Source organism: Rhinopithecus bieti, unplaced genomic scaffold, assembly GCF_001698545.2.
Source record: "Rhinopithecus bieti isolate Rb0 unplaced genomic scaffold, ASM169854v2 scaffold_8675, whole genome shotgun sequence".
In the NCBI taxonomy this organism is placed as follows: Eukaryota; Metazoa; Chordata; class Mammalia; order Primates; family Cercopithecidae; genus Rhinopithecus; species Rhinopithecus bieti.
The window spans coordinates 1516633-1537717 of record NW_016806447.1 but is presented as its reverse complement, the minus strand read 5'-3'; the positions used below and the strand labels follow the sequence as shown (position 1 = coordinate 1537717).

The 21085-nt window shown below is 34.8% G+C and overlaps 2 protein-coding genes across 7 annotated transcripts in view; one reads left to right on the top strand and one right to left on the bottom strand.

The window, feature by feature from the left end:
* The window catches only part of BMP2K (BMP2 inducible kinase), a 142478-nt gene extending 131715 nt beyond the window's left edge, over positions 1-10763 (top strand). Inside the window, exon 16 of the mRNA XM_017876597.1 lies at positions 9193-10763. Within this exon, the coding sequence (XP_017732086.1) occupies positions 9193-10616 (1424 nt within the window). The 3' untranslated portion in view covers positions 10617-10763. The remainder of the gene's footprint in view (positions 1-9192) is intronic.
* Positions 1-21085, bottom strand: part of PAQR3 (progestin and adipoQ receptor family member 3) — a 44441-nt gene that overhangs the window by 6366 nt on the left and 16990 nt on the right. Inside the window, exons 6-8 of one of the 6 annotated variants that reach the window (XR_001886456.1) lie at positions 16446-16565; positions 4640-4693; positions 3138-3307 (exon numbers count right to left, since the gene is read on the bottom strand). Coding sequence is in view for 4 of the 6 variants with exons in the window: in XM_017876533.1 (XP_017732022.1) it covers positions 19185-19327 (143 nt within the window). In the remaining 2 variants the exon portion in view is untranslated. Of the gene's footprint in view, positions 1-3137; positions 3308-4639; positions 4694-10559; positions 10647-16445; positions 16566-16624; positions 19328-21085 lie in introns of those variants that run through there. The other 5 variants (XM_017876534.1, XM_017876533.1, XM_017876532.1 and 2 more) reach the window with 5 other exon arrangements.

The window sequence follows — 21085 nt, the reverse complement described above, 5'->3', positions numbered from 1 at the left end:
TACAACTTCTAAAACGTAGTGTTCTTGAAATTCTAAAATTGTATTTGAAGAGTTTTAGTGACATGTAGGCCATATTAATTAGGTCACTGAAGTTTTAAATTTCTTATATTGTGTTTAATTTTTAATTAGGTTTGGTGAACTTCCTCAATGCTCCCAAAGACCCTAGACCCACCTCGTGAGCTTTATTATCTAATAGGAAGTTAAATTGAATTTAGGATTGGGAAACATTATATTACATATAGCAAATATTTGTTGGAACATAACATTTACAGATTATCAGTCCAAATGCTGGGCCGTTTTTTAAGCTACAATGAGGTATTGTTTATTTTCGATTCTAGTGTATGATTCTTGAAGAACTTCAGGATGTTAGCAATAATAGTTATGATATATTGAATTCCACTGCATACATAGAGTAGAAAATGAGGCTCAGAAAGGTTCAGTGACTTGCTTAAGCTTACACAGTTTATAAGTAGGAATCTGGCTTTGTCTCATTCTAAACTCTAGTCTATAAATAGCAAAACAAAGCATTAATCTATTTTAAATAAAAATTTTATTAATATGAGAACATAATGGAAATGTCAGTTTTATGGCATTTTTCATCTGGCTGGGAAATACTGTTCACAACTATTAGGATTCTCTTCTTATACTCAAACCGTGTCATTTGGCCTGCCTTCTGAGAAGCAGTACAGATTTTGATAAAACCTTCTCCTAATCCACTAATCCTTGGGCCTAACATGGTAAATTGCTGGGAGATGAAGGCAGGCAGTATGCTGCCAATTCAAAGTGAACTTTAAAGTCTTACAGCCCCTCCCTTACACCCTCAATGATGAGACAACAGAAGGCATGTAATTACAATAGAAGTTTCAAGCCATTTATCTTCTATAATCTGACAGCTAAGAAAAGAACATCAAAACAAAATTTCCTTGACACTGGAAGCTTCTTATATGATTAAAAATGTACCACCTGTTTTATAACTAAAAGAACAACTGCCCTCTAAAAGAAAACCTGATTCTAGAAGAGTGGTAATATGCATAGTATGATGCAAACATACTTCTCTCTTCACATTGGATATTTTCTAAATATTTTGAATTTTTTGGTATAGTTTATAAAGGTTTATTTAAGAATATATTGCAATATTTGTTTAAAATAGTGTGGCATTAACTAGGATCTCAATCTTTTTATGAAGTATTTGTTTAAAAAAATGCTAGAACAAATATATGAAAATGTAGCCTAAGAAATGTTTTAGGCATTGACTACAAATTTTAACTTTTGAGTTTAGAATCCTTATTTGGACTGTGCAAGGCTATGAAGTCTGAAATTTTAACACCAAGGTATTGTATGGCATACAATATCTTGCTGAATGAATTCATTGTCAAATTTTAACACCTTCATAAAAGGCCTAAAATTAGCCTTTTATGAAGACTTACAAGCACAGAATGGGCAAATTCATGTTCTTAAATTTATTTTGGTGAATATAAGCTTCTTTTTCAAAATTATCCAATTGTTATTACCTTGGTCACTCATTTTCCAGATCACTAGAGTCAGATTAGCATGTTTCTGAATGCATAAATGTACATAATTATTTCACAATTTTTTTTTTTTTTTTTTTTTTTTTTTTTTGAGACGGAGTCTCTCTCTGTCGCCCAGGCTGGAGTGCAGTGGCCGGATCTCAGCTCACTGCAAGCTCCGCCTCCCGGGTTTACGCCATTCTCCTGCCTCAGCCTCCCGAGTAGCTGAGACTACAGGCGCCCGCCACCTCACCCGGCTAGTTTTTTGTATTTTTTAGTAGAGACGGGGTTTCACCATGTTAGCCAGGATGGTCTCGATCTCCTGACCTCGTGATCCGCCCGTCTCGGCCTCCCAAAGTGCTGGGATTACAGGCTTGAGCCACCGCGCCCGGCCTATTTCACAAATTTTTAAGTGAATAAGCTTCTTGAAGTCGTCAGGTATTGTCTTACTCATCTTTGTATCCCATATGGTACCCTGCTAAATGAATTCATTATCAAAATACACATTCATAATCTAACACACACTCCTACCCAATATTTAGTGAATATTCACTAAATAAAATGAATTATATTAAGATCAGCCCTGTCACCTAAGTTCTATTATTGGCTCTGTTTTCTAGATGAGAAAACTCAGGCTTATTTGGATGTTTATCTCTCATAAATTTTGTAAAGTTTATTCTTTTGTTCGTTGATAAAGCCTTATAGTATTTTTAGAACTTAACCCTACAGAATATAAAGAAAAAAAACCTCTATAATACGGGGTACTCGTCATACAGGTTCAACAAAAGAGTCTTCATCCTGTTCGTGACTTTTATTTTTCGGGTATAGTTTTTTAATGAGGATAAAAAATAAATGCAAGACAAGTCTGTGTTTGTATTTGTAGTGTGTTGGTGATAAACTATGTTGAAATTTTGCTGGTGATAATATTCTACTGGTAATTTAATTGTAGAATTTACAGATGAGAGTTTTAAGCCAATGTCAGCAGAGAAGTCATTATGGCTTTGATATATAGCCTTAAATTTGGGCAGGTCTCAAATTTCTTTTGTGTAAAAAAAGTTAGACTAAATCTCCCAAAATCCTTTCTTAAGCTTTCAAGATATAATTGGAGCTATGAAAGAGTATTAAGGCCACCAAAAGGAAAAAGCGCAGAGAGCTAAGAGAAATCCAAGGACTGAGTTTTGAGTGTTAACAATGCATATTTTTGAAATGGTAGGAAGTCATGACAGTGAACTAACATGGAAAACAAGGAAAGTTTCTGAAAATGTGGTTAATAAGATTGAAGAGAAAAAAGCTCTAAGAAAGATCATAGTAAACCTTATAGAGCATTTTTTGCCCTAAAATGTTGTGGGGGCCTAATAGTAGGGAGATAAGAGGTAATATATGAAAAACCCTTGGCACTGTGCTTCAGGATATTAGTTCCTATTTCCTCTGATTCATTTCTGATTCAAGTACCATTTGTGTCCTCTTGACACTTATTTGAGTGGTACTTCATTGCTCAAACATTTTTTGCAATACTTTTAATTTCCCTGAGAGACTATTTAGAAGCCACACAAGATAATTTAAAACTTTATAACCTATTATTGCTGTTCTTAATAAATTGCCCAGATCTGCATTGTCTTAGTCACTCACCTTATTCTCAGAATTTGGCTCTGAATGAATTTTGATGGTTTCCAGCAATCAGACTCAACTTGAAAAGATGAGGATTTGCTGTCATTTTCAGATAGTAGAATTCAACAGAAATAAAGAATTGAAAGAGCACTGCATTTGATGTTGAGACTTGTATTCTGTTCCAAGTTCTTCTGTTAAGTAGACATATACTTTCATTTAAATTCTACTTGAAATGACTTAATTATTAATTATGGCTTAATTAATAACAGCATAATTATATATTGTGAAAGTCTATGGTTTTATTATTTTAACTAGGCTCTGAAAATAAGATAGTTATAATTCCATCTACAATAATGAATCTTTGAAAATTTGGTTCTTAGTAACTCTGTACCAAAGCTGCCTAAAGAAAATTTAATTCCATATTTTTGTATAAATATGTGGAATATATTAATGTATTCCTATTTTGAGTTTTTTTCCCAAAATATCTACTTAGTATTATGTTTTGACTAATGGTCTATTGGTTCATTCTTAGTTGGGAAACAGCATTTGAAGTAACAGCTCTCAATTAATTGATTAACCCTCTGTTAAGTTTTGTTTACAGATATTGGTTGATCATATAGATTTTTGCATGGCATTTATTTACTAAATCACTGCATAATTAGTGAACTTGCTTTGTGTCACCAATTAACATGCAACTTCCTAAGATAATAAAAAAGCTAAAATTTTAGTTCGTAGTTCCAAAGCACAAAAACATAAATAAAGAATATCTTGACTAGAAACCATCAAAATATCATTCTACTGTATTTAGTTAAAAAAAAAGAGAAATACCTTTCTTAGAGCCAAAATAAAACAATGGGTGAATATATGAAATTTTACAGTATAGTAAAATAATGTAAATGAGTTATGATTCTGTGCACCATCTACACAGTTTTTAATGCTGTAAATACATGTTCTTAGTACTTATTCTAAATATTATACCCCCATCTCCCACCTACTTGAAGAACAGCTATTTTTATGTTAATAATACAGATCTCAGTAAATATGGGGATTATTAGGATTTAGGATATATTGAATTATAAAGCAACATATTTAGGCTTATACTTTTGGAAAATTAACTTTAGCAGTGAAATAATCCTGATTAAATTTCATAGTAAATCAAATGTGTATTATTTAATCTAACAACTAGTGGGAACCTGGCCCCAGACACAAATAGTGGGAATATCTGAATTTTTTTTTTTAATTACAGGAATATATTTAGGCAAATAAATGGAGTATAAATGTTTATGGCATTCTTAGCTAGAGGTCACATTCTAAAGTGCTGTGCATCGTATGGTTATAACCAACTTTATAACTTAAAATACTCTGACAGTCTTTTATGTCTATGGAATAGGACTGAAAGCCTTAGAATATACTGAAATACTTTTTATTTTTGTGTAATTCACCTTTCTTTCCCAGCTCTTCTATAGTTTCATAATGAATAGATGATTAAGTAGATCACTGCTACTGCAGAAAGAGAAACTTACCTTGGATCGTGGTAACTTGCAGCCTGGATCCTAACTCTTCCTCAGTAGGTGGTGCTGGAGAGATAAAAGGATTAATAGTTTCTCTTAGTATGCTTTCAGAGAGCCTCATTATTGCTCTTTACTTTTTATAAGTTTATGACAGCAGTAAAAGTGTAGAGTGAAATATTTAAACAATGTCAGTGTGGGTTGCAAGAATATGGGAGAAAACAGGAATTTGGATAAATATTTTTGATTGTTATTTTAGTTTTATGTAGGGGGGCAAAATAATTAAAACCAGTCTATCTACATCAACAGAAAATTTCCCCAATTGCCTGTACTATTTGCAGATGTAATCTGAAACCACAAAGGTGGTATAGATGATGGTGTCTTTTCTTGCTCTTTTGAAAGTGTGTTTCCATTTCTTATACTGTGTTCCCAAATATAGCTGTCTAAAAATCAAAAATATAATTTCCAGGATCTAAAATGCACCCTTATGCTGTGTGGATATACATTTGTTTGTCTGCTTACTTCTGGTCAATTCTGAAGTGGATCTCAGCTCTTGAATTAGCCATAGACTTGCTTCTCCCCACACTTCTCCCTCATTTATATTCACCTGCAACCATTGGGCCCAGAAAAGTTACTAGAAGCGTGTTGAGTATGATGGATAAAATAATTGAATTTGGCCATTCCCTGGGCATGATGATGGTAGAGTGCTTATTATGTGTCAGGCGGCGCTTTAAGTCCTTTCTTCACAACAGCTCTGTGAAATAAAATGTGTTATCCCATTTTGTGTATAAAGAAAGAGTGGAATAGTGTTGACCTTGTCAGGATTATTATTGGGTTAGCTTTATTAGCTGTGTTAATTACCCATAAGGAGGGAATAATAGTATATAAATAAAGTGAAATTGATACTAAAAAAGGAGGGTTTCCTTTTTACTCCCTGAAGGAAAAAGTGCATGAATCATGGTTGTATCTAAAATGCCGAAAAACTAGAAACAACCTAAATGTTCTATTGCTAAATAGTGAACAGTTATATACACAAAATTTTATCATATTTCTATCAGAATAAATAATGGACTATGTTGATACCTGAAAAGATGCATTAAAAATAGTAAGTTAAAAACCCACAGATTTATACCCACACTGACAATTATAAATGTGTATTTGTATTAATACAACTTTGATAAACCGACAAAGGGCCAACAGAATGGGAAGTATAAAGTGACAGATGTCCTCTGAAAAGTAATGGTAGCCAGTTGGATAATGAAAACAGTAAATTTTAAGAAAACTAGGGATTACAATGTATTAATTTTAAAAAGGTGAATTTAAATTCACTTCCAAATGACATTCTCCAAGATGAAATATCTGTCCTATGTTAAATGTTCCAGAAGACCTTCAGGAACACAACTAAAGTGCCCTAGAAATGGAAAATTTCAAGATAAGTTGTATAGCAGCGTTTCCCAAAGCACTTTTGCACAGTTGGTTTTAAAGGTTAACAGGCATTACATGTAAATAAAAGGGTAGTGAAGACAATTTGGGAAATCCTAGGGTTCATAGAATTAGATTCTTTTGTGTAGGACTCATTAGCCTCTTTAATGCGCATACTCCAGGTGAGTAGGAGTGGAGGCAGAATGCAGAGTGCCCCATTTCATAGACTTGTTTGCTTGAGACCACAGAACTGTTTGGCTTGGTTCTTGTTAGGGAAATAGCCTCTGCAGAATACACTTTGGGCAACATTGGAATGTTACTTGGAGGTGTCCGTGAGCAGGCGTGAGGTGTGAATGTTGTGGCTGTGGGTGGGTATGCAACTCGAGGAATAATACGTTGAATGGTCCACAGTCAGGGATGATGGGAAATCATCTGGAACCGTACATATTTTGTTTCGTTTTATTTTTCCCCTCTTCCCATAGTTTGCTTTTGAATAAAAATTCATGACAATAAATTCACTAATCTAAAATTAACTTTGTTTTTAATATCATAAATATGCGGTATAGCGAAGAAGTCAAACTTGAGAATCTGCATTTGATTTGCTTTTAATCTGGAAGGATAACAAATACAGCATGTAGCTCTTGGCTGGTTTTAAGGAACTGGCAGAAGATTATATTTGCATTAAAATATAACCTGGTGGTATTCTCTACATACTTGTCTCCCACACTTTCTTTAGCACCACAACTCATGTCAATATTGCCAACAAACTATACAAGATGACCAGATCCAGTGGCCATTTTATGTCCTTAGTTTACCGGACCTCTTTGCACCATCCAGCTTAGTTGTCTGTTACCTCCCTGCAAACATTCTTCTCTCTCCATTTCTGTGACATTGCACTCAGCTGTTTTCTTCCTCCTCTCTGGCTGTTACTTTGTAGTTTGTTTTGCATGTTCATCTTCCTCTGCTGACTTCTGAATGTTTTATACTGAGGGCTCAGTTTTGGATCTTCTTTTCTTCTATGTTTTCTTCCGAGGTGATGTCCTTTAGTCTTGTAGCTCTCCCTGCATACCGACTGCATGGTGATAACTCCCAAATCTATTTTCTTCAGCCAAAAACTAACCATTGTTTTCAAGTCACAGATACCTAACTGCTGTACACTTAAATGCTGTCTCACACATATGTCAAGCTTAACGTCTCCAAACAAAATTTTTAGTACTCCTCTTCACTTTCCAACTATTCATTTTTAAAAAATGTATGCTCATTAAAATTGTGTGTGTGGGTACATAGTAGGTATATACATTTATGGGGTACATGAGATATGTTGATACAGGTATACAGTGCATAATAATCACATCAGGGTAAATGGGTTTCTATCATGCCACTCATTCTTTTCTTTCTGTTAATGGTACTGCCATCCACCAAGAGTTTTCCATCTCTACTTTTTCTACTTTGATCCACTCTGCCACCACTGTCATGTCATCTAGGCCACCAAAATCTCTAATTTGCGTTACTATCGTTACTATAATTTCCTTTTGCCTAAACTCCCTTTCTTATCTCCCCTTAGTCTTTTTTTTTTTTTTTTTTTTTTTTTTTTTTTTTTTTTTTTTTTTTTTTTTTTTTTTTTTTTTTTTTGAGACAGAGTTTCGCTCTTTCGCCCAGACTGGAGTGCAGTGGTGCGATCTTGGCTCACTGCAACCTCTGCCTTCCAGTTTCAAGTGATTCTCCTGACTCAGCTGGCACCCGCCATCATGCCTGGCTAATTTTTCTATTTTTAGTAGAGATGGGGTTTCACCATGTTGGCCAGGCTGGTCTCAAACTCCTGACCTCGTGATCCACCCGCCTTGGCCTCCCAAAGTGCTGGGATTACAGGGGTGAGCCACTGCACTTGGCCCCCTTAGTCTTTTTCTATAGAGCAGTCATTTTTTTTTTTAATGTAAACCTAATCATGACACCCATTTTAATAATAGCTTCCATTATACACTGAATTTTGAATAAAATCTACGCTGCTTATTGTGGCCTTAAAGAACCTTCACAGTCTGGCCTTTTCCAGTCTTCCTTACCTCATCTTGTACCTGATCCTCCCTTGCTCACTATGTTCCAGCCATAAGAGCCTATTTTCAGCCTCTTAAATATGTCTTCATATATGCCATTGCTTTTACTGGAAGCAGCTTCCAGCTTATCCTTTGCATGGCTGGCTGCTTCTCATTGTTCAGTCCTGTCATCTCCTTAGGGAGGTCTTTACCAACTGTCCAAAGTAGGTTTATGCACCCATTTCCCTGCTCTCCTTTATTTCAGAGCACTGGTCACAATTTGTGTTTACTTGCAACCTCTGATTGTAAACCCCTGAAAGCAGAAACCATGTTTCTTCTACTCACCAATGTACTATGTGTATAGTAAAGTGCCCTATATTTCTTTTGTTGAATGAACTCAGAAAATGAAGTGACTGAATGGATTCTGAGCTAAAAACATCTCCAGACGGTTTAGATTTGTTTTTAAAGGCATCTCGCTTTTAATGTAAGGTATAGATATTATAATTAAAGGAAGATATATCATCTAGAGAAGACAGATGTTCTTGGTACAGTCTCCATTTAGTATCTGGTCCTTAGCTTTGATCAGGCCATTCATGCTAACTCAATTCAAAAGATACTGGTTTATAAAAAATACAATACTGATTAAAAAAAATAGTGAAACAAATATGTAATTGAGCAGGCAGCCTGTTCGTGCTTGTGGATCTCCATGAGAAAACTTTACAACAGTTGAAATATAAGCAGAAGGTGTTTAGTGAATGTGAGATCTGAGGTTTCAGAATTAGCAGAATAATGTTATTTTGGTGGTGGGGTGAAGAAAATTTGCTAGTCTACTACATTCTGCGTGCTATAAATAAAATTTGGCTGTCAGAGTATGAGGAGGAGGCAGGGTGTAGGGTCCAGATATGAGTAAGTCTGTTTATGTTAAGACTTAACCGTCTACTTGAGGTCAAATGCATTCTCTAAGTCTAATGACAAAGAATTGACAACATTATTCTTTCCTCTAAGGGAGCTCGTATGAGGGATGTGTAATGCTGTGTATAATACATATTAACATTTAGTGCAAGAGGATTCTGAAATGCATTGGAATGCTGTAATAATTTTTCTTTGAACTTGCAGGTTCTCCTGAAAAGAAAGCTGAACGTTCATCTATAAATCAAGAAAATGGCACTGCAAACCCTCTCAAGAACGGCAAAACAAGTCCAGCATCTAAAGATCAGCGGACTGGAAAGAAAACCTCAGTACAGGGTCAAGTGCAAAAGGGGAATGATGAATCTGAAAGTGATTTTGAATCAGATCCCCCTTCTCCTAAGAGCAGTGAAGAGGAAGAGCAAGATGATGAAGAAGTTCTTCAGGGGGAACAAGGAGATTTTAATGATGATGATACTGAACCAGAAAATCTGGGTCATAGGCCTCTCCTCATGGATTCTGAAGATGAGGAAGAAGAGGAGAAACATAGCTCTGATTCTGATTATGAGCAGGCTAAAGCAAAGTACAGTGACATGAGCTCTGTCTACAGAGACAAATCTGGCAGTGGACCAACCCAAGATCTTAATACAATACTCCTCACCTCAGCCCAATTATCCTCTGATGTTGGGGTGGAGACTCCCAAACAGGAGTTTGATGTATTTGGCGCTGTCCCCTTCTTTGCAGTGCGTGCTCAACAGCCCCAGCAAGAAAAGAATGAAAAGAACCTCCCTCAACACAGGTTTCCTGCTGCAGGACTCGAGCAGGAGGAATTTGATGTGTTCACAAAGGCGCCTTTTAGCAAGAAGGTGAATGTCCAAGAATGCCATGCGGGGGGGCCTGAGGCACATACTATCCCTGGTTATCCCAAAAGTGTAGATGTATTTGGCTCCACTCCATTTCAACCCTTCCTCACATCAACAAGTAAAAGTGAAAGCAACGAGGACCTTTTTGGGCTTGTGCCCTTTGATGAAATAACGGGGAGCCAGCAGCAAAAAGTCAAACAGCGCAGCTTACAGAAACTGTCCTCTCGCCAAAGGCGCACAAAGCAGGATATGTCCAAAAGTAATGGGAAGCGGCATCATGGCACGCCAACTAGCACAAAGAAGACTTTGAAGCCTACCTATCGCACTCCAGAGAGGGCTCGCAGGCACAAAAAAGTGGGCCGCCGAGACTCTCAAAGTAGCAATGAATTTTTAACCATCTCAGACTCCAAGGAGAACATCAGTGTTGCACTGACTGATGGGAAAGATAGGGGCAATGTCTTACAACCTGAGGAGAGCCTGTTGGACCCCTTCGGTGCCAAGCCGTTCCATTCTGCAGACCTGTCATGGCACCCTCCACATCAGGGCCTGAGCGACATCCGTGCTGATCACAATACTGTCCTGCCAGGACGGCCAAGACAAAATTCACTACATGGGTCATTCCATAGTGCAGATGTATTGAAAATGGATGATTTTGGTGCCGTGCCCTTTACAGAACTTGTGGTGCAAAGCATCACTCCACATCAGTCCCAACAGTCCCAACCAGTCGAATTGGACCCATTTGGTGCTGCTCCATTTCCTTCTAAACAGTAGATACTTCTGATGGATTCTTGGCATTAACTCCTGTTTCAAGAAAGTATGAATAGTTTCAATTTGAAAGAATTTGGTAAGCTCTATTATATCATTTCATTCTGTAAAGATCAATCAGAATAGGTGATTTCTAAATAAAACCAAATAGAAAAGACGAAATATCTCTAGCAGGTAGGAACTTTGATGCCTCTTCAGGAGAAAGGAGCTAAATTGCAAGCTCATAAGTTTCTGCTACTACATCACAATACAGAAATGCAAGTGTCGGTACTTCCAGTGAAAGCACATGGCCCTTTCCAGGTGTGTAGCCACTGAGAAGCGACAGTAAAACTTTTATTTTTGATATCAGATGTCATTTTTTGTGTGCATATCCCTAAAATTTAGGCTAGGGTTATTTGTACATACACTGTTACACTTGCTGGATTTTTTTAAGGTCTCTCTAATTTCCAGAACAGTAAAACAGTCTAGTTATCTTAAAGCATCTAGAAAGTAATTATCTGGCAGAGTGCAGAGATTTCAGCTCCTTCATACCTTTCTCCACAAAGCAAGGGCAGAAGTAACTGACTATTGTGCCTAAAACTGTTTCTTTTTAAAAAACAAGTGCCATTAATATGGAATATCTAATGATAAGCATATGAAAAAATGTGTAATTAGCTCAATTTAACTATTCCACAATTTACATATTTCAAAACAATGTTATACATGATAAATATAATTTTTGTCAATTAAAACATAACTTAAAAAATGGACTATCGCATAGAAGCCTAGAACAAAAATATGAGGAATATCTGACATTTGCAAAGAAATTATAAGAAGAAAAAATGATATAGAATAGAAAATGTTCACTACTTTAGAAACACTTTATGAATGGCTTCTTGCCCCAGACTTTTATTGTCATGGCCCTAATAAAGCAGATTATTGGAAAAATTGGAGTGAGGACAAGGGTTATATAAAAATTTTATAAAGAAAATATGTAGCGGAAACAATTTTTAAGACATTTACAATGTGAAATCATGTTGCATTTAATGTACTTTATTAGCAACTTCACCAAATATTCCCCAAATCATAAGCAACAATTATTTTTATTAGGTTTGGGGGGTGGAGTAGATTGAATAAAGTGCACAGAATGGTGACACCTACAAAGCCTTATATAAAGGCAGGATTCATGCATCCTGCTGCAAGTACCTCTGCACTAATACACCAGATCCTAAAATGCATATAAGGTGGCCTAGCATCTTAACTCTGCTAGTTGATTGTGTCTTTACTGAAAAGAACCCAGCTACCAATTTGCCTTTTTTTACACCACAAATCCTAATTAGAAACTTGAGATTTTATAGAAATCATTTAATGATAGAGATTACATATGTGAATTAATGTGAATATAGTATCTGTGCTTCCTGTGTCTGTAACTATTTTAAGTTATAATTGTGCTGCGCTATCAGATTAACATTTGGAAGTTTCTAGAACAGTTAATGCTATTTACAGAAAGGAGTGGACACTCATCAACTGGCACTCTCTTTGATTTTTATATTTTAAATTAACTCTCTTCGAACCCAATTAAAGTATATTTTATGAGTAATTTTATTAGGAATCTCTTAATTATAGTGCCCCAATGGGATAAGCTATTTGCCTCTTTTCACAGTTCTGAACTCAGAAAGAAGCAAAGTATATGTAACTAAACCACTTATTTGTCTTTTTATTGCTTTTTCCCTTCTCTTATATGCTAAATCAAATACAAATTTGTAGATAGGGAAGCAATATGTGAATCACAATGTAGCAGAGGCAGACCAAGCATTACATTATTATTTAGAGTTGTACTTTTAGAGCTGGACTGCACCAATTACTTGTCCTTGTGCCAAAGGCAAATGTGTTCGCACCTTTTTTTTTTCTTCTGATTCTCAGGTTGATTAATATTGCTAATGCAAATGCTCAAGTAGATGTTTAAAAACTTTACAAAATAGATTCAAGTGATACTTTCTTTTAAAAGTGAAGAGTTGATGATTACACATAGTAAATTCATGAACTACAGTAGGTTTGTATCAAAATCTGTTGAGGTGTACACAATATGCTTCTTGAAAAAATTATGTTGTATTTAGCTCGTTTGTTTGTCGGGATCGTTACTCTAGACCCTACTATGTGGAGTGCGGGAGTCAATTATAAAGAGGGAAGGGGTACTAGTAGGATGGAATAATTTGGATAGGTCTCCTTCGGATTGTAACATGAAATACTAGAGTTTTTAATTGCTTTTCAATACACTGAATAAATTTAATGATAGACACAAAACATATAAGACTCCTATTATAAGACTTAATAAATTCTGAGAGAAAACGACTCATTGGACAACTAAAAAAGTTTAACATTCTTAATGTATTACATAACACAGCACAGTGACTTTTTAGAAGAATAACTTCTTTCAAGATTGAGCTCGGAGGAAAAAGATACAGGATTCAATTTGGTGGGTTCAACCAGGATATATAAGGAGAGATTCCTTTGTGTTTAGTAGAGGCATTTCCTAAGGAAAGTATAACGATATATTTATGCAGATTTTCATTTCAATCTAAATCCCCCAGAATACGTGAGTCATGGTGTAGGTCACTCCAACAAGACTGATGCTTAGGTTAATTCCCTGGCTGAGACAGTTATGAGAGATAAAGCTCCCAAAGAGTAATGAAAGTGTTCTATAACAACAGTACCTGGCACAACAGCATCCCACTTAAGAGTTTGGCTTCATTATTATGGGAATGTATCAATTAGGTTTAAGGAAGGAGAAAGGTTATAATACTTATTATCATTGAAACACTAAGCAAATACACACACACACACATCTGGGTTTTTTCCCCTAATATTTGGGTGTCCCCTGTGCTTCTTTAGGATGTAGTTATAACTAAACCTGTTATACTTGAACATCACTAAGAGAAGTAAATTATTATGAAGCTAGCAAAAATCTGAGGCCAAAGTTGTTTCCTAACAGCTTTAATAATGCTTGTTGATTTTGAATAATCCTTTGAAAAGTGGACCATTTGCTTATTTTAATATTATCACATCAGTAAAATGTTAGTATTAAAAGATCAGCTTTTATGGCATTGAAGAATGTATCTGCTAAGACACAAAAATTGCATGGTAAGTATATTAGGTGGAGGAGGAAAGGTTGTAGGCTGGATGAAAATTTAACTGACTAGAACGTTTATTTAGGAGTGTAATTATTTTCCCTTACCCCAATCCCTGTGTATGTGTTGCGCATAGTTACGACATTATCTGGATTTGCAAATAGACACAACTTTCATTCCTACCCTGTTTATTGTTTAAGAGTGATAGACTGTTGTCCTCTTGCTGGTGGAAAATCTAAGGTGGAGCCCACTCTTCTCTGCTGAAGTTCACCAGGCAGAGCGGTTTTGTTACAAGTCAGCTATTCTGCTTGGTTTATTTTAGGTTTTGGTACTTCACGTAAGCACTGTTAGAAGGTACAAGTGTATTAATATCACTAGTTTTGAGGAGCTTGGGTACATTTGTTTTTAATATATTTAGAATGTGCAGTAAACTTTTTTCTCTCATTTTTTTTTTTCTTTTTAGCAAACTTGTTATTTTAGGTCCAATTATTGAATTGACAGTCTACTGTGAGAATGAGATGACATATCTACTGTGAGAATACCATAAATGATGAATAGTTTATTTGAGAACTTTTATACTCAGTGGTGTTTTATATATTAAGATAAAAATATGTACACACATGCATGTCACATCTCTCTACTGTGGAGTTAATGTGAATTTTTAAAAAATGGAATTGCAACCACAATCATATCTAAGAGAACATTCACTCCTAGTGAGGGTTTACAAAAGCTACTAAGAGAATAAGGTAGATGATAATGCAAAGGGTCATGATTTGGGGTTATTTTTGTTTTATTTTAAAATTTATAGTGCTACTTTTGAAATAATTGTTTTATGACTGTGCTCTTTTGTGATTGAAAAGTCATCTAATAGAAGCTGTATAGAAGCTACTTTTTAATTGCTGGCAAACAGCTTTAAGTGCACTTTCTTTGATTACACTTCCATTTTTTGTTAAACTTGAATTTTCTGAAGCCTTTTATGTACCACTAAGCAAATAACTTTAACCTTTAAATAAATCAGATTTACATCTTTATTGTATTTCTACTTGTTACAAAACATACTTGCTGAAGTAACTTCAGTCCTCAAATATCGCTGGGAAAGAGTTATGAGATAGACTCAGTCTCCCCCTCCCACCCCTTCCCCCTGCCATATCTAATTAAGCACTAACTGATTTTATTACTTTATTGCCTTTACATTGCTTATTCTTTTTGACTGAATTCTGTCCCTGATTCACTATATTTTGTTTGAAATTTAAAGTTATTTTCTTACTCTATTTATCATACCTGTTTTAATCTGTTTTCTTTAAATGCAATAAATCCCAAATGGATTGCATATTCTTTATAATCAGTGACTTTGGAGTTTTTCATTATTTGTCTTATTACGACGTTTGAATGTAAACTTCTATTCAAATTCAATTATTTCATTCACAACACAAACATTAAGGACCTATTGTGTAGCAGCTAGTGGAATAGAAAAGTTTCTAAGATTAGATCCCTATTCTTAAGGAGCTCACAGTTTACAATTTAGGTAAGAAAACCCATTTGACTTAAGAGTTTTTGCTACAAGAACACTTAACAGCACGACTTTTTCAGTGAGTCATAATTACTGATACTCAGAGTGATGACAGTAGGCAAAAACTATTCTGTAATGGCTTCTGAATAACTTGTTTTGTAGCTTCCACATTATAAAATTTTAAAAATCCTTAAAACCTGGTAACATCTTTGGTTCAATTAATATTGGTTATTTGGTTAAATAACATTGTAATCCTCAATTATGTCAGAAAAGAGGCTATGACACATTAAAGAGAAAACCTATTTATTGGATCGATGGAGTAAGCTTGGCATCAAGGTTATAATATTATGTATTATTCCACAAACTGGAGTCTTTAGATTGGCAGCCTGTGGAAAGGTTCATCTTATTTTATGAATGAACTTTTTTTGAAGTTGTAACATTAAAGTTATGTGAAAAGGGGCTTTGTATCTTTTAATGAATGGTACAAAGCAGCAAAATAACACAAATGATTAGAAAAGTTCTATTAACAAAGAATAGTTTGCAGTGTATTACTGTTCAAATTCAGTTATAGTTACCTTATTTGAGATGAATATATGCTGCAATTTGAGCTATTTATTTTGGATAATGAATACCTTTTTAAGAAAGCCCAGCTCAAGCATCACATGTAACATGTAGTTAATATTCTCATATTGAAAGCTTGAACGTTTGTTGTTACATATTAAGATAGTTCAGATGGTTGCCACAATTGAGATTACATGCATGTTAGGTAGTATGTTGATCTCAGATTTTATAGAGCAGGACTAGAGCCTTGGTGGCTGTTCATTTCAGCTCTCTTGAGGATGGAGGTTAATTTTTCACAGGAAACCCCCTACTGCTATTTACCTCTCCCTTCCAAAAATGTTTTCTTAAGGGTAGTTTCAGTTCTGGATCATTACCTCATTACACTACTTGGGAATTCTGGTACAAGATTTCAGAGGACCGTACTTACACCTCTTCAGTGTAAACACAGTTTTTGTGATAATACACATAGAAGGTATTTCTACCCCTTCTCTAATAGGTGAGCTGATTCTTTACACACTTGGGCAGAGGTAGAATTCCCAGGAATGATGATTTAGAGTAGACAGGGACCTAATGCAGCAAAGCAACCAGCAGGAATTCAGAGGAATAGGCTTTGCCCCTTGACATTTAATACAGGGCAAAGTATTATCTAGTAGGTACCTGCCAAATGGAGAGTTGTATAGTTTTATGGCAGTCAATCACAATCTTCAAATCGGATATTCTGTCCAGGTGGGATGCCATAAGATGTGACAGACATTCCCTGAATCTTCGTTCCTGATTCTAAAATATGATTTTAAAGCTGTTATGTATTACAAAGAATGACAAGCAGCACTTAAAAATATTTAGTAAACCCGGTTTATTTACATAATACATATTTTGTCATGCAGCTTACTGAATTGCAGTTAGTGTAATAACAAAAAAAGACAAGCACTGTCTTGCTATTTGAAAATGGCTTAATATAGAAAGATAATTGTTTCTTAAATGAGTTAACTACAACCATATAAATTGCGAGACAATTTAAAACAGCCATAGATAATTTTAAAATGTACTTGTAAAATCTGTAGGCAAAAGCTTTTATAGTTCACACATTGGTAAAATTAAAACCAGTCTTTTTTAGTACTGTAACTGGATAGTATATTTTAATCTTATTTTAATCTATAAAAACAAAAATAAATATACATCATTACAAGGCTCAGATTTGTAGACAACTTTAAAATATTTTTTAATGTTAACAATGTCTTCAAAATTTTACCAGTAGTGCTGTGCACACAGTAGGTGGTCATTAAAATGCTGACTGACATACAGAAGTGTTTCTAGTTGACAGCAATCCACATTCATTCATTCATTCATTCCCTACTTTATAATAAATACATCAAAGCAGTGAAAAAACGAGAGGATAACTTTCTTACAATATTTAACATTTTCATAAAAGTTGAAATGTTTACATGGAACAATTTTCCTACGGAAAGACCTGTACACCCTTTAAATTCAAAGAAACACTGATTTAAAACAGTATGCTCTTTTATGTATTAATTCAGATGGCAAGTATTCATATACTAATACAGGGATTGCAAAATTGAAATGATTCAATTTTTTTTATTTTGACAAAGTTTTCTAATAAAATGGCTCCACACCTAAAATAATGACTTTCCTCTCATTTTTAACTTAAGTATAACTACTCAGTGTCTTTTGTTTGGCCAAAATGACAAAATATCTATTTAAAGGCAATAAAATCATGTAAGCCAATAAGGGATGCTCTAGGAGAAATATATCCTACTACTGTTGCACCAAAATCTTCCATCACTTAACATATGGATCAAAATTTTAATCTTATAAGGTAAAATGGCCATTTTCAAAGCAGGGTTCCATCATCACGATGGGTAAGACATGGTATTCCTTTACTGAGCCTCCTGGGGGAAATTCTCTTTGCTGAGATACTAGCATGGAGAATTTATATTCCAAAAACACTACACTGGAAAAGAAACACAACATTTCACTGATGTATTAACTGAGGCACATTAAAGTGACTTTCCAAATATCATATGTACAAAAGGCATTTTGGGAAATGAGCTTCATCATCAATTAACATTTTTTTCTGATATTCAGTAATTCTGCTGTTCTGAAAATACACCAATATTTAAAACAGCTCATGTCAACTAATTAAGAAACTTGGGTAATATTTTATATTCCAATAAACAGTGTAAGTTTTTATGAATGTCTGCTTTAAGGGATTTAATGCATATGAAAGACCAAAGAATAAGAGGGCTACAATGTATGATAGGGCAGTGAGATCTATTTTTTTAAGTATATACAATAAAGAGAAAGTTTAATGCTTCAGGTCCAAATATTAAGTGTTTATCAAGATTCTGAGTTATCAATGCAATGCTAGCACATGCAGAAACCAAGGACTAGAGCACAGGTGAATAAGCGTACTATCAAATGGGGTATCTGCATGACTTTGTTCTAAGGCTTAAGGTTCATTTCAGGGTCAAGACAGGGCCATCTAGATTCTATGGCCTTGAAAGTAGCACCCATAAAGCTGGGAACCCCCATCACTGGATATTCAGGACTAAAAATTCAGAGTTGAAAGCTCTGGAATTTTGGGATCAAAAACCTGCTGTAATCCACTCACAAGAATTCAGTTATATGGAATTAGTATCTGGAATGAAAATGTTTAGGTGGCTAATGACGATGTTATTTGATCACATAATTTGTCTAATCCTGTACTTAGTTTCTAATGTGATTCTTATCTGATAGAAAATGACATGTTCTTTTCCTCTTCTCAAACCTTCTCTCAACTTGCGGGAGAAGTTTAAAGCTTTTGTTCTGGAAAACTAAAATATCTAATGTTCTTAGGGAGAGAAGAACTTACAGCTAAAGGACACAATCTCTGAAGTGCCAGTTTCTCACAAATCATGTACTTAAAAGCTAGTGATTATTTAAAATCACTATCCTAGCTTGCATTAAGCATAGGCTGAAACAACCCTTGACTTGATTAGGCACTTAAACTTGGTAATTTACTGAAAATAGTTAAGCACATAGGATGATTCCATTTTCTAATGGAGATGAGCCCTTCCTAAGGAAATTAAGCTGGTGCTAAGTAAAATGAATCCTATTTCAACACTAGTTTCCCATTCATCATTGTTACTCAGATATTTCTTATGATTGCCAACTAATTTTCACTTTCTGTACAAGCAGCAAATTAGTAGTTTTAAGGGTTTTGAAAAGCAGCTATTACTACAGATCCTTAAGTATACTTTTTTTTCCCCATTTTATAAAGTGTTACTCATATTAAAGAGGAAAAAGGGAAAATGAATGGGAATTTTAGAAATAGTGGGGTATACAATTCCCCATTATATATTGCTTAACAACTGAATTCACCAGGGGGCCATACCTAATTCACAAATGTGAAACATAGTCAGGACAAGGCTTGCTATGTCTGTACTGCATGACATACACTGTTGACTGATGCCACCAATATAACATCACTACTGCAAGGATATGCCATATTTGGTGGCTTGATCCGAGGTAGTTTAGTTGTCCTGGAAAGAAGGTAGAAAGAAAATAATATTGATTTCAATATGTTGACATTAAAGGAAAAATATATTTCTTGGAAGTACAGTTTAGCAGAAAAATTTTCATAGTCTCAGAGTGCCTAGAGACTAAGTGGAGATCCAAAGGATTTTAAAATGGATCAATTCATATTTGGGTCTAATTTTAAGGTTTTATTTATTAAGTACACAGGTAAACTTTAGAAATGCTCTTCCAAGTGTGTTTTCAAAATCTAACTTAATTTCAGGAATTTGACCTTATGCCTCCCATGTCTCAACTCACATCTGGCAGAACGAACAACAACAACAAAAAATTGAGAGAGGCAAAAGAAACTAGATGTTAAAAATCATGGGGTGATTTAGGTATAAATCTGCGAGAAGCAGATATACTGTTGAGTTTAGATATAAACCTACTAGAAGCACTTTTTATTTCAAGCAGGCGTGCAAAGAAAAAGTGCTGACCTGAATCCTGTGCTCTCTAACTAATGGAATAATCTGCAGGATGTAATTAGTAATGGCTTAATTAACTAAGGTTATTTCATATACAACTTCAGAGAACAATTTAATCTCTTTGTGGTCAAATGTTAAATTCTAAGAAGATTAAACAATTAACATATGGAAAACTTCTTGATCTCTCTTAGCAAATAACAAAATACAGAGCTATAATAATTTCAATGTAAATAACATACTCATAGTACTTCTATGGTCATATAATGTAAATATTCTCTAACCTCTCTTTTTTCTTACCAATCAGTACAGTACATAGATTTTAAAGTGTATGTCAATAAGATTCTTAGCCTTTTTTGTACCATGGACTCCTCTGGCAGTCTAGTGAAGCCTACAGACTCATTTTTTAAAAAACAAAATACAGCAAATATTGATTATCTAATGCAACTATCAGAGATCCACTCAATTTTATCCACACACCTTGGGGATCCTCGGACCCATCAAATGCCATTGTTTTGTGTATACATTTTTAAACATTCAACCTGAGCTGAATGAAAGCTTTTAGGTTAAAATTTATTTTATTTCCCAGTGGCCAAGTCATACATGAAGACTTGCCAGAGATAGTTTCTAAGGCAGTTGTACATGAACATTTGGGACTATCACTTTTCACTGTAAAGACTTCTAATTTTTTAGTTTCTGTATCTCCACTGCTCTCATGTACCCGAACTCAACATGTTCTGCTACATAGGGCACATTTTACGTCAAGTATGTCTTGGGGAAGGTTAACTTACAACAAGTTTGATTGTTTATAGATGTCCTATATTAAACAACTGGTAACTCCTGATCTGAATATTTTAAGGCCTAAAACCCACTATGGTCATAATCACATAGAGAATTTTCATGGTTTGGTGTTCTACTTTTCTATTATAAAGAGAATATAGAATTTTAAAAGAATTATTAATAAAGTGATACAAAATGTATTTTACCAGAATTGTTTTCTGAGGGAAATTCTGGCCCTGCCTGGAAGATGGGTGGTCTTCAATTCAGTGGCATGTCCTAGATCTATTCCCAAATCCTCCTGTTTACAACTCAGGTTTTCCCCTGTATTTCCATTCTTGTTTAAAGCTCAATGGTGAAAAACCAAGTACACAGAGGAATGCCTGAGGATCCGTGGGATGCATTGTTTAGGCCAGGGTTTCTCACCCTTTCTTCTTCCCCAACACATGTGATGAGTGGGACAGTCCCTTCCCTGATTCACCGTGGAAGTGATTCTTAACCCAGGAAGAAGAGGGGATACATTTG